The sequence below is a fragment of the Nerophis lumbriciformis genome, linkage group LG11 (assembly GCF_033978685.3).
Source record: "Nerophis lumbriciformis linkage group LG11, RoL_Nlum_v2.1, whole genome shotgun sequence".
NCBI classification, from domain to species: domain Eukaryota; kingdom Metazoa; phylum Chordata; class Actinopteri; order Syngnathiformes; family Syngnathidae; genus Nerophis; species Nerophis lumbriciformis.
In genome coordinates, this window is record NC_084558.2 from 41785835 (window position 1) to 41799018 (window position 13184).

General features: G+C 38.8%; 1 protein-coding gene across 4 annotated transcripts in view; it reads right to left on the reverse strand.

Moving 5' to 3' along the window:
- sec31b (SEC31 homolog B, COPII coat complex component) overlaps positions 1–9723 on the reverse strand; it is a 31826-nt gene extending 22103 nt beyond the window's left edge. For all 4 annotated transcript variants that reach the window (XM_061966558.2, XM_061966557.2, XM_061966556.2 and 1 more), the window contains exons 1-6: positions 9589–9723; positions 6381–6490; positions 6165–6288; positions 3362–3557; positions 3186–3281; positions 2980–3120 (exon numbers count right to left, since the gene is read on the reverse strand). In XM_061966558.2, the coding sequence (XP_061822542.2) occupies positions 2980–3120; positions 3186–3281; positions 3362–3557; positions 6165–6288; positions 6381–6459 (636 nt within the window). In that variant the 5' untranslated portion in view covers positions 6460–6490; positions 9589–9723. The remainder of the gene's footprint in view (positions 1–2979; positions 3121–3185; positions 3282–3361; positions 3558–6164; positions 6289–6380; positions 6491–9588) is intronic.
- Positions 9724–13184: the final 3461 nt, after the last annotated feature.

Sequence of the window (13184 nt, forward strand, 5' to 3'; positions counted from 1 at the left end):
CCTTTACTTTCTGCCTTGATAGCTGAGGGGATTATGATCAAGGGACGGTTACATTTGAAAATAAAAATGTTTACATTTAATACATTTTCTCCTGATCCTTATTTTCCATAGGTCCTAAAATAATAATTATCGATATCAACCGCGTTATAAAACACTTACATTGTGATACAGTTATTATTATGACGTCACACCAATAAATCTGATAATATTAAAAAAAGCTCTGATAACCAAAAGAAAACGTAAGTAAAAACACTCCAATGGAGGCGAGATTACTCATATTGTGCTGTAGGTGGTTTGAGTGAACAAATCAAGCGCTCTTATCTCAGTAGGGGTTGTAAACTTCCCTTGAGCTCAGTGTAAACAAACACACCGTCGACCATGTGGGGCTCCTTCACTGTTACAGAGGAATACATTTCTTATTCTATTTGCACCAAATGTTTTGCAAACATTCCGTGTGAAAGGCAATAAAATGTATGAATTATTAGGGCTAGGAATCTTTGGGTACCACACGATTCGATTTAATTCTTGGGGATAACAATTCCATTCAAAATCGATTCTCGATTCAAAATCAATAATTTTTAATAACATTGGGTGCCAGTTTGATGAAGAATTACTTTATTCCATAAAATAGACAAACAGCTCTGATAAAGGTTTATATTACTTAAAAGAAAACTGGTTTTGTTTAATAAAATTCTACCCAAACATTTAATATCGTCAAAAACAAACAAGGCAGAAATATCCAATATTTCTCTCTTCTAAGGTAAATCTACACAGCAGATATGGGCATCTACATCAACATTATGATTTGCCTGAGTGGACAGAACAGATCTAAAAAAAATAAAATAAATACAATTGTTTTTTTCCCATCAATTATGAATCGTCACAAATAAGAAGTGTGATTCATTCGAAAATCGATTTTTTTTTTACACTTCTATTAATTATTACTCATTTTTATTTTTAATTACGTTTTACTTCAGTTACTAAGTAAAAACTTGCCCTGCAACCATATAATTTGCCAATAGTGGGATAAATAAGTCTATCTATTCCGATTACAAGGACATAAAAGACACCAGTCAAAGACTTGTTGCAGCTGTAGCCAACCAACAACTACACAAATAACAGATTGACAGATTCTACAATATTAAGTCATACATAACTTTCCTTGACTACCACAAATAAGTTATTACATATTAATTCCCCCCCCAACACCTTCCCTTTTTTCAAACAGGAAGTAAACTTAAGGTAAAAATGTAAAAGTTATCAGTAAAAGACATGGACAAATATAAGCTTTGCTTCTTCCCGCTCCATTTAAATGAGCAAATGTAACCACATGATGTTTCTTAATGTAACTTGTTAAAAACATGTTTGAAACTAATATTCATAACCATAACCATAGTAGTGATGTCATATTTGGTTAGGACACATTTACATGTACAGTTTGTCAAATCCACATTTGTTTGAGTCTTTCTTACATCCAGGTGTGCACAAACTAAAGCTAAATTAAAAAAATTATAGACATAAAACTAAGTTATCAGTATTCAGGCCTCGAATTTTAAACTGTTTTTTTTATTCATTATTAATATCAACTTGTCAGCTTTTTGTCATTACATGATGCTTTTATCTCTATTTTTACATTATGATAGGAGGGAGGTATTTTTTTTAAAGTTATGTACATTTAAATGCAAATGTAGATGACGTATCGGGACAGATCCATCACGAGTTTTAGCAGAAATAGGTCAAATAGGAATTAACTATACACAATAACACATTAACAAAATGCTGTGTCACATGAATGTTTTTTAAAGTAATACCTTTGTGACATGAAAATAACACAAGTAATGTAAAAAAAACTTTGTGTTTACTTTTTGATATTAAAATAAAACACAAAACAGTTTGGCTAATGAAGATTAAGTCTAATAAACAAGCTTTGTTCTACTCTTGGTTCAGTACAACAGTTTGGCCAACAAAAATAAAGAGGAGTGACACCTCTCACATTGAATACACAATCTTTACAGCCTGCGTTCAGTTCGATGAGATGACAAAACATTTTAGCTAGTATTGATGTTATTTGAACAGTGATACAGTTTGCAGTTGAATAAAGGACGAGTGAACATCCCAGTCAAAGTAAAGAATTTATAAACAAGTTGTGACAACGTACAAGACACATCGCCTGCTGCAAAACATCAAATAGTTTTCTCCTTTGCTGTATACTTTTAGTGTGGGGACAAGTGCGTCTGTCTCCAATATTGTCCACACCTGTCTAAATCTAAACACAGCAGTGTGCTCTTAAACGCACTGTGGGAAGTGAGGGAAAATGACGTTAAATCAAGCGCTTGGCTACGTTTACTCCGAGGGGAAATCTCCCGAGCAAAGTCTGTGTCTTTAGTCTGCCATGATCATCAAGCCAAACGACGCTAGTGCGCATGCGCCTGACTTTGTGTTGACTAAAATGCATTAATAAATGACGGTTTTTCAGTAATTAAAAAAATTAGATGGTATTACTAACTGTCTGGAATTTTATCCCGAATTATCATTATACCGTTTACTGTTATATCCCTCGTCCATTAACAAGTAAAAAGCCAAGGGCGGTCACGGCATGTTTGTGCCGCAGATGTTGGTCAATTTTTTTAGGGCTTACGGCAAATGACGAGGCCGGTCGCGGCTTTTGCCGCAGTTGCGGTGGTTAAATTCGAGCCCTGAGTATCAGCCTTAAGAAGCAGGAAGTATTCAGTATCGGTAAAATATTGTGCATCCCTAATTATTTGCCATCCTTCTCTGATAAGATAGGGAGCTCTAAAGTGATTTCTACAAAACACCGTAGAGGAATTTTGTGATTTCTTCCCCCAATTGGGACCAAGTGTGGCAGTGAACCACTTAATCCAGCAGAAGGAGCTGTGGTGAATAAGCTTTCTGCGTGTGTACCCCACACTCACCTGTCCCTACCTGCAGTGTATTATGTTTTTTTTTAAAAGCACAAACCTTGTTGCTGTGGTCGCTGATCTTGATGATGGGCTCGTTTTTCCTCAAGTCCCACACCACGGCTTTCCCGCTGGGGTTGGCCGAGGCCAGGATGTGCTGCACCTGCCGGTTCCAAGACACCACGCTGACATCCTCTGCGGGCTGAAGAAGTGAGGATGGAGGAGGTCACTAGAGCGTCTTAAAACCACCTAAAATAACATTTTCACCTGTGCTTTTGCTCCTGGCGTCATTGGGCTGCTGAAGTTGTTCAGATCCCAAATATAAATCTCTGAATCATTCGCTCCGGATGCAAGGAGATTACTCTGAGAGGGCATAAATAAGCGGAGGATTATTCGTGTGAAGTCACGTAAAAACAAACACCTTATTTGGGGTAAACAAAGACCTGGAAAGGGTTGAAATCGAGCGCTCGCACGGGTCCTGAGTGTTTGTTGCACTCTCCCACGATGGCCTCTGCCCCAGAGTTTACGATGGCCTCGGGGTTATAAATTGTTAAGGTGCCGTTTTCACTGCCGCCCACGAGCCTGCCTCCTGTGCCTTCTGCTCCCATTCCGAAGTCGACCCACACAAGACTGTGCATCCTAATGGAGAAAGAGAGCAAGAGAAGATAAATTAATTGTTTAAAGTGGAGTTGCACTATTTTTGGAATTTTGCCTATCATTCACAATCTCTATGTACGACAAGAAGACGTATGTTTTTGTGTTTTTTTAAGGAATTCTACGGCACGTATGAGCTAATGGGAGTGCTCTATTGGCACATAAAGCCTTTTAAAAACATTTTAAAAATTGCCAACAATACTCCATTTACATCTTGTAACCTGAAAATTAACCAAGTATTAGGGATATTGTTATTATAAGCCCTAACGCAGACAGACTATTTTTAGTGGCACCATGATCACACAGAGCTAACTAGCTTATGCTCCTATGTTGACATATTGAACCGATGAGCTGCTGCATCACCTCTGAGCTGGTGAAAGTGAATTCTACATAATAAATCATGCCTCTCACCTAGATAGTAGAATGTTGTGGCCATAAACTGAGAAGTTGGTCAACTTTGACATTCAACTTAGACTCTGAGATGGCGAGAAAGACACTCCTTCAGGTGGATTATAATTAATTCTTAATCTAAACTTGAAGATATAAACATCCCATCAGTCAGCCTCCTAGTATGAGCAGACATTGTACAGTAAGTGATTGTTTTATTATGTCCATAGTTTGTATTTCTTGTTTAACACTTAGCAAAAGCACGACCAACGTATAATCCTTGATATCACTCGACAAATTTTTTTTTTTTGATAAAGTATAGGGCTCTATTCCATTGCATAGTTAGATTTTTTGCAGGAAGATTTAAGCTTCTTTTGACTCAGATAGTTTGTGCGCTGCTTGCTGTACAATAGCCACCTTGGCTTGCTTGACCTCCACTGGTTTTCACTTCCGGCAAGAAGTCATGTGACAGAATACAAATGTAGAGCAACTCCCATTGGCTCCATTGTTCGCTGACTTTTGCTAATGTTTATTTACGAATTACAAAACCAGTGAAGTAGGCATGTTGTGTAAATGGTACATAAAAACAGAATACAATGATTTGCAAATCCTCTTCAACCTATATTTAATTGAATACACTGCAAAGACAAGACACTTAAAGTTCGAACTGAGAAACGTTGTTATTTTGTGCAAATATTAGCTCATTTGGAATTTGATGCCAGCCACATGTTTAAAAAAAGCTGGCACAAGAGGCAAACAAAATGCTCATCAAACACTTATTTGGAACATCCCACAGGTGAACAGGCTAACTGGGAACAGGTGGGTGCCATGATTGGGTATAAAAGCAGCTTCCATGAAAAGTTCAGTCATTCACAAACAAGGATGGGCCGAGGGTCACCACTTTGTAAACAAATGCGTAAGCAAATTGTCTAACAGTTTAAGAACAACATTTCTCAGCTATTATTATCGAGCTATTGCAAGGAATTTAGGGATTTCATCATCAGAATCTGGAGAAATCACTGCACGTAAGCGGCTAGGACTGTGACCTTTGATCCCTCAAAAAGCGACATCCGTGTGTAAAGGATATCACCACATGGGCTCAGGAACACTTCAGAAAACCACTGTCAGTAACTACAGTTCGTCGCAACATCTGTAAGAGCAAGTTAAAACTCTACTATGCCAAGCAAAAGCCATTTATCAACAACACCCAAAAACGCTGCCGGCTTCGCTGGGCCTGAGTTTATCTAAAATGGACTGATGCAAAGTGGAAAAGTGTTCTGTGGTCTGACGAGTCCACATTTCAAATTGTTTTGGGAAACTGTGGACGTTGTGTCATCCGGACCAAAGAGGAAAATAACCATCCGGACTGTTATAGGCCCAAAGTTCAAAAGCCAGCATCTGTGATGGTATGGGGGTGTATTAGTGCCCAAGGCACGGGTAACTTACACCTCTGTGAAGGCACTATTAATGCTGAAAGGTACATACAAGTTTTGCAGCAACATATGTTGCCATCCAAGCAACATCTTTTTCATGGACGCCCCTGCTTATTTCAGCAAGACAATGCCAAGCCACTTTCTGCACGTTACAACAGCGTGGCTTCGTAGTAAAAGAGTGCGGGTACTAGACTGGCCTGCCTGTAGTCCAGACCTGTCTCCCATTGAAAATGTGTGGCGCATTATGAAGCCTAAAATACCACAACGGAGACCCCAGACTTTTAAACAACTTAAGCTGTACAACAAGCAAGAATGGGAAATAATCCCACCTGTAAAGCTTCAACAATGGTTTCCTCAGTTCCCAAACGAGTGTTGTTAAAAGGAAAGGCCATGTAACACAGTAGTAAAAATGCCCCTGTGCCAACTTTTTTGCAATGTGTTGCTGCCATTAAATTCTAAGGTAATGATTTGCAAAAAAAAAAAAGTTTCTCAGTTCGAACATTAAATATATTGTCTTTGCAGTCTGTTCAATTGAATATAAGTTGAAAAAGATTTGAAAATCATTGTATTCGGTTTTTATTTACGATTTACACAACGTGCCAACTTCACTGGTTTTGGGTTTTGTAGAATGCATTAAAAAAAAGAAAAACATATGTGCTTGTCACACATAAGCATTGTCAATGATAGGCAAAAACCCCAGAAAAAGTGCAGTTCTCCTTTAAAGAGCGAAGCAGTGAAGAGGAGACATTTTGTGTTGTCGCATGCGGTTTACCTGTTGGAGGTGCACAGTGAGCCCTTTAGCTTCATGTCCAGGGAGGGGTCTGCAAAATCCATCTCAAATATCTCCAGGGCCGCTGTGGTGTTGAAGGAGGCGTCAAGCTGCTGTGCTGATGTGCCTGTTTGGAAAGAATCACAGCAGCCAACAAGTGATTTAGCACAGCAAACAACCACAGGGGGAGAATCCTGCAGAATGCAGTTGTTTTTCTACCTAGCGCCAGGCAGATGGGATGGTGTCCGGCTGGACTCCACGCCTGCTGGGCAGTCCTCTGGATCTCCTTCAGCCTCATCTTTTCCGCTACAGGGGTGCAACTTTAAACGCTAGGAAGATAAATTGTCACAGTGCAGGTGTTTTGAAGACTTAATATTATTGTGTGAATGCTCCAAAGCATTCACACATATGGTTTTCTACACCAAAATGCATCTATTTATTATTATTATTATTATTATTATTCTCCAGGTTCTGGCTTGTTCTACCTTCCACAGTTTTCACCCAATTCAAACCGTTCCAACTTCAAACTGTTCAGCCTATTCGGGAATCGCGGGCTTTCCCTCGACAAATTCCAAAAATTCACAGATTTCCCAGAATTCCAGGTTTTCCGGGACATTTTTCCCATTCAAAATGAATTGGCCATTTTTCAAACTTCCACCATTTCCCCGTTTTTCCACCTATTCAAACCATTCCCCCTTCAACACATTGCACCATTCTGGAAATTCAAACTTCTGTTTTTTCCAATTTCAAAAAAATTCCGGGATTTTCCAGAATTCCTGCTTTTCCAAAACCCTATTTCCACCCTTTTTTCTGGCGACTACTCCTTCCACAATTTGACGCATTTCAACCGTTACACCGTCAAAACATTCCTCATAATCAGCATAAAAAAAAGGAAGTGGTTTTTTGAACTGGAAAAAGTCCCAGTTTTCCCGAAATTCCAGGAATTCCGTAATACCATTTCTCAATTCAACATGTTACTACTTCAACATTCCTTGACCGATTTGAAAAATTTCAACACCAACCATTTCAACCCATTCAAGTTTTGTTTTTTTACCATTTCCCAAAAAAATCCAGCTTTTCCCGAAATTCCCCATTTTTCTGAAATTCACATTGAAATGAATGGGACATTCTTCAACGTTCCACAACACCCACATTTTTCATCTGATTCAAACCGTTCCAACTTCAAAATATTCAGCCTGTTTGGGAATTGTGTGCTCTACTTCAACAATTCTAAAAAAAAATTCCCGGATTTCTCTTTTTTGTGTGTGCATTTTTCCCATTCAAAATGAATTGGCCATTTTTCAAACTTCCACGATTCACACATTCTTCAACCGATTCAAACCATTCCTTCTTCAACACATTCAACTCATCTTGGACATTCAAATTACCATTTTTCCACATTCAACAAAATTCCAGGAATTCCCATTTTTAGGTAACCTATTGCACCCTTCTTAAGTTCGACTCCTCCTTTCACATTTTTCAACCCATTTCAACCGTCAAAACACTCCTCATATTCAGGACAAAAACCACGTAGGTTAAGGAACTAGAACAAATTCCCTGTTTTCCCGAAATTCCAGGAATTTCTCAATTAAAAACTGTTACTAACTCAACATTTCTTGACCGATTTAAACAATTCCAATATCAACCAATTCAGCTCAATTAGGACATTCATGCTTCCAAAAAAATCCCGCTTTTCCCAAAATTCCCATTTTATGGGGGAAATTCCCATTGAAATCAATGGGACATTCTTCAAAGTTCCACAACCCCCACATTTTTCATCTGATTCAAACTGTTCCAACTTCAAAATATTCAGCCTGTTTGGGAATTGTGTGCTGTACTTAAACAATTATTTTTTTTAAAATCCAGGATTTACTCTAGCCTTTAAATAGACTAGGGCTGCAACAACTAATCGATTAAATCGATTATAAAAATAGTTGGTGATTAATTTAGTCATCGATTCGTTGGATCTATGCTATGCGCATGCGAAGAGGCTACTTTTTTTTTTTTAATAAACCTTTATTTATAAACTGCAACATATACAAACAGCTGAGAAACAATAATCAAAATAAGTATGGTGCCAGTATGGTGTTTTTTCAATAAAATACCGGAAAGGATAGAAATGTAGTTTGTCTCTTTTATCCGATTATTAATGGCTTAATCGAAGTAATAATTGACAGATTAATCAATTATCAAATTTGTTGTTAGTTGCAGCCCTAAAATAGACCCCCCTTTTAGACCAGTTGACATGCTGTTTCTTTTCTGCGGGGCACAGGTTCGGTGGCCACGGATGAAGCGCTGGCTGTCCAAAGTTGGGACCCGGGGTTGAGCGCTCGTCTGTGCATCGGTTGGGGACGTCTCTGCGCTGCTGACCTCTCTCCGCTCGGGATGGTCTCCTGCTGGCCCCACTATGGACTGGACTCTCACTATTATGCTAGATCCACTATGGACTGGACTCTCACTATTATGTTGGATCCACTATGTACTGGACTCTCACTATTATGTTGGATCCACTATGGACTGGACTCTCACTATTATGTTAGATCCACTATGGACTGGACACTCACAATATTATGCTAGATCTACTCGACGTCCATTGCACCGGTCGCCCAGGGGTCGCCCCACATCTGCGGTCCCCTCCAAGGTTTCTCATTGTCCCATTGGGTTGAGTTTGTCTTTGCCCTGATGTGGGATCTGAGCCGAGGATGTCGTTTTGGCTTGTTCAGCCCTTTTGAGACACAATTCCTTCAGGAATTGCCTCATTTAGTTGTTATTAGGGTTATTAAGGAAGGCGACGTGTCCAGGGTGTATCCCGCCTTCTGCCCGAATGCAGCTGAGATAGGCTCCAGCACCCCCCGCTACCCCAAAAGGGACAAGCGGTAGAAAATGGATGGATGGAAGTGCATTTATATGCCACCAAAATCCATTATGTTGCCTCAATGTGACTACCAAACGAGCCCACACCCACTTTTGACACGCACAGGCTAAATCGCTAAAAAAGCTGACAAACCGGCGAGTATTAATAGCCACAAAATAATACATGTACCAAGAGTATTAGTGACGTCATGAAAGTGAAACATCTCATCGGGAAAAGCAGCCTCACATTAGCTTGGTTAACGCCAAAGTAATAAACACGGCAGCTAGCGTTAGCTTCGCACCCACTCCTCGTTCAGCGTTTTCAAATAACGTCCATTTTGCCGGTGTTCTTTAAAGTGGGATGTTAATATAGAAACAATTAGAGGTGACGTCTTGATAATATTGGCTAGCATCATTCCAAGATAATGCTAAGCCGACTTTGCGGCTAATGACAAGCCGACTAGCTAGCTAGCAAGCAACAAACCTGTTATTCCTATTTCGAAATAAGAACGGGCATTAGTACATCCCAAAATATGTACTCTAAAAATGCATTATTAATGTGTCTGCCACTTACAACAACCAGTATTGCGCCCGGACAGCCCACACAACCGCTGCGCTGACGTTAGCCCGAGCCGAGCTTTTTAGCAGCAAAGAATCCAAGTGTTGTCGTCTTCACTCGGCTACGGTGGCCGACGTGCACCAAACTTAGTTAACCTGCTTAAACACTACGGTAAATCCATCCATCCATCCATTTCTACCGCTTGTCCCTTTCGGGATCGCGCAGCGGTGTTTACAATAATATTATCAAGTTTCCAGTTTCTCATTGCAACAGAGGTTATTTACCCCTGCTTCTTTTTGTGTTCGTAGCACTTTCTAACATTTGTTTGTACTTCAATCTGGAACACAACAGTAAATAAACGAGCAAGTACATAAATAAACAAATAAGCAGAAATCATGATCATAATTAAAGGTAAAAGTATTTTTTTAATTGACTTTCTCTATATATCTAAAAGTATTCATATTCTCTCCATGTCATATTATGCTCCTTCTAGCGCTGTTGTTTTTAGGTTATATCGTTTTTTATCCAATCAGAATTCAGCTAGCTTATGTTGCCATGCTGTACGAAATCTGCCGAAGCCTTCAAATCAACAAGGCGGGCGTCTATGCACTGTAAGTGAACGGGGGATATACAGTTGACAGAGAGTTGCGATAGCCAATCAAATCACCAGTTGTCAGTAAGGCCTTCGAGCTGGCCTAAGGCAGATATATATTGTGATGTTATGAGCTAGGTCAGTGTTTTTCAACCACAGATACAGTCTGGTGTGCCGTGGGAGATTATCTAATTTCACCTATTTGGGTTAAAAATATGTTTTGCAAACCAGTAATTATAGTCTGCAAATGATGTGTTGTTGTTGAGTGTCGGTGCGGTCTAGAGCTCGGCAGAGTAACCGTGTAATACTCTTCCATATCAGTAGGTGGCAGCAGGTAGCTAATTGCTTTGTAGATGTCGGAAACAGCGGGAGGCAGTGTGAAGGTAAAAAGGTATCTAATGCTTAAACCAAAAATAAACAAAAGGTGAGTGCCCCTAAGAAAAGGCATTGAAGCTTAGGGAAGGCTATGCAGAAAACTGATGGCTACAAAGTAAACAAAAACAGAATGCTGGACGACAGCAAAGACTTACTGTGGAACAAAGACGGCGTCCACAATGCACATCCGAACATGACATGACAATCAACAATGTCCTCACAAAGAAGGATAAAAACAACTGAAATATCCTTGATTGCTAAAACAAAGTAGATGTGGGAAATATTGCTCAAAGGAAGACATGAAACTGCTACAGGAAAATATAAAAAAAGAGAAAATGCCACCAAAATAGGAGCGCAAGATAAGAACTAAAACACTACACACAGGAAAACAGCAAAAAAACTCCAAATAAGTCATGGCGTGATGTGACAGGTGGTGACAGTACACCTACTTTGAGACAAGAGCTATAGTGATGCATGCTTGGTTATGCTTTAAAGTCATATCCAACAATTGCGACAACGACTTTTTACTGTCAACTGAGTTTCGTTTTTTAAAGATTTCTGGTGTGCCTCCAGATATTTTCACCGCAAAAAATGTGCCTTTGCTCAAAAAAGGTTGAAAAACACTGAGCTAGGTAACATAAGAACTCCATTACCCAGAATGTCACAGTTGTGAAGAGCATGCCACCGGGATGGATTGTTTGATTGAAACTTTTATTAGTAAATTGCACAGTACAGTACATATTGCCTACAATTGACCACTAAATGGTAACACTCGAATACGTTTTTCAACTTGTTTAAGTCGGGGTCCACGTTAATCAATTCATGGGATGTTTTTGATGAGCACCTTGTGGAGTAAACTTTTAAGAAGTCAGCCAACACACCTCATCTGCATCTTTTATGATTAGACAAGACAACACATATATTTGCAAGGCCATTTTCAAAAAGGATTTTTAAAGCTACATCACCAGAAGCTCGAATGAGTTCTACAGATTGTGAGTTCAGATATTTTATTTCTTTATTTTTTGCACGTTCAATATGTTTTTTGCTATTTTAATTTAGACAGTATCACATAAGATATGTTTTAATTGCTGATGCGGGTTTATTGATTTTTAAATGCGCCAGAAAATAACCAGTTATGTACACTGTTGGTGGTGATTCAATGCACAGTAGTGTTAATGTTCCCTTGACAAATTCCAAAAAATCCCAGATTTTCCAGAATTCCAGGACATTTTTCCCATTCAAAATGAATTGGCCATTTTTCAAACTTCCACCATTTCCCACCTATTCAAACCATTCCACCATTCTGAAAATTCAAACTTGTTTTCCCAAGTTTAAAAATTTTTCCAGGATTTTCCAGGATTCCTGCTTTTCCAAAGCCCTATTTCCACCCTTTTTTCTGGCACCTACTCCTTCCACAATTTGACGCATTTCAACCGTTCCACCGTCAAAACATTCCTCTTAATCAGCAAAAAAAAAACAAGCTGTTTGTTGAACTGGAAAAATTCCCAGTTTTCCCGAAATTCCAGGAATTCCGTAATGCCATTTCTCAATTCAACATTCATTTGAAAAACGTCAACACCAACCATTTCAACTCATTCAGACCATTCAAGTTTTCAAACATTTTCCAAAAAATTCCCGCTTTTCCCGAAATTCCAAATTTTTTCCTAAATTCTTTTTATAATCAATGGGACATTCCCACACTTTTCATCAGATTCAAACCTTTCCAACTTCAAAATATTCAGCCTGTTCAGGAATTATGTGCTCTAATTTGACAATTTAAATTTTTTTCCCCGGATTTCCCTTTTTTTTTTGCATTTGTCCAATTCAAAATTAATTGGCCATTTTATAAACTCCCACAATTCACACATTCTTCAACCAATTCAAACCATTCCACCTTCAACACATTCAACTAATATTGGACATTTAAAATACAATTTTTCCACATTCAACAAAATTCCAGGAATTCCCGTTTTTTGGTAACCTATTGCACCCTTCTTAAGTTCGACTACTAGCTTTCACATTTTTCAACCCATTTCAACCGTTCCACCGTCAAAACACTCATATTCCGGACATAAACCAAGTTGGTTAAGGAACTGGAACAATTCCCTGTTTTCCCGAAATTCCAGGAATTTCTCAATTAAAACTGTTACTACTTCAACATTTCTTGACCGATTTAAACAATTCCAACACCAACCAATTCAGAAAAAAAATCCTGCTTTTCCCCAAATTCCCATTTTTTGGGGAAATTCCCATTGAAATCAATGGGACATTCTTCAAAGTTCCACAACTCCTACATTTTTCATCTGATTCAAACTGTTCCAACTTCAAAATATTCAACCTGTTTGGGAATTGTGTGCTCTACTTCAACAATTGTAAAAAAACCTCCAGGATTTCAGTTCAACTTCAGCATTGGAGCATTCACACGCAATTCCTTCAGGAATTGCCTCATCTAGTTGTCTCTGTATAGTATTTCTCCAGAAATGGTCACGTGGTGACATAAATGATGGTATTTTGAGAGGTAATCATTGAAGTTGGACATCACTGAAGGCCTAGGTGGGAAACGCACGGCCCGCCACTGTTAAATACATTAGTAGGCTAACTGTGAACAATAAAAACATGATCAACATACAAATAAGACAACACA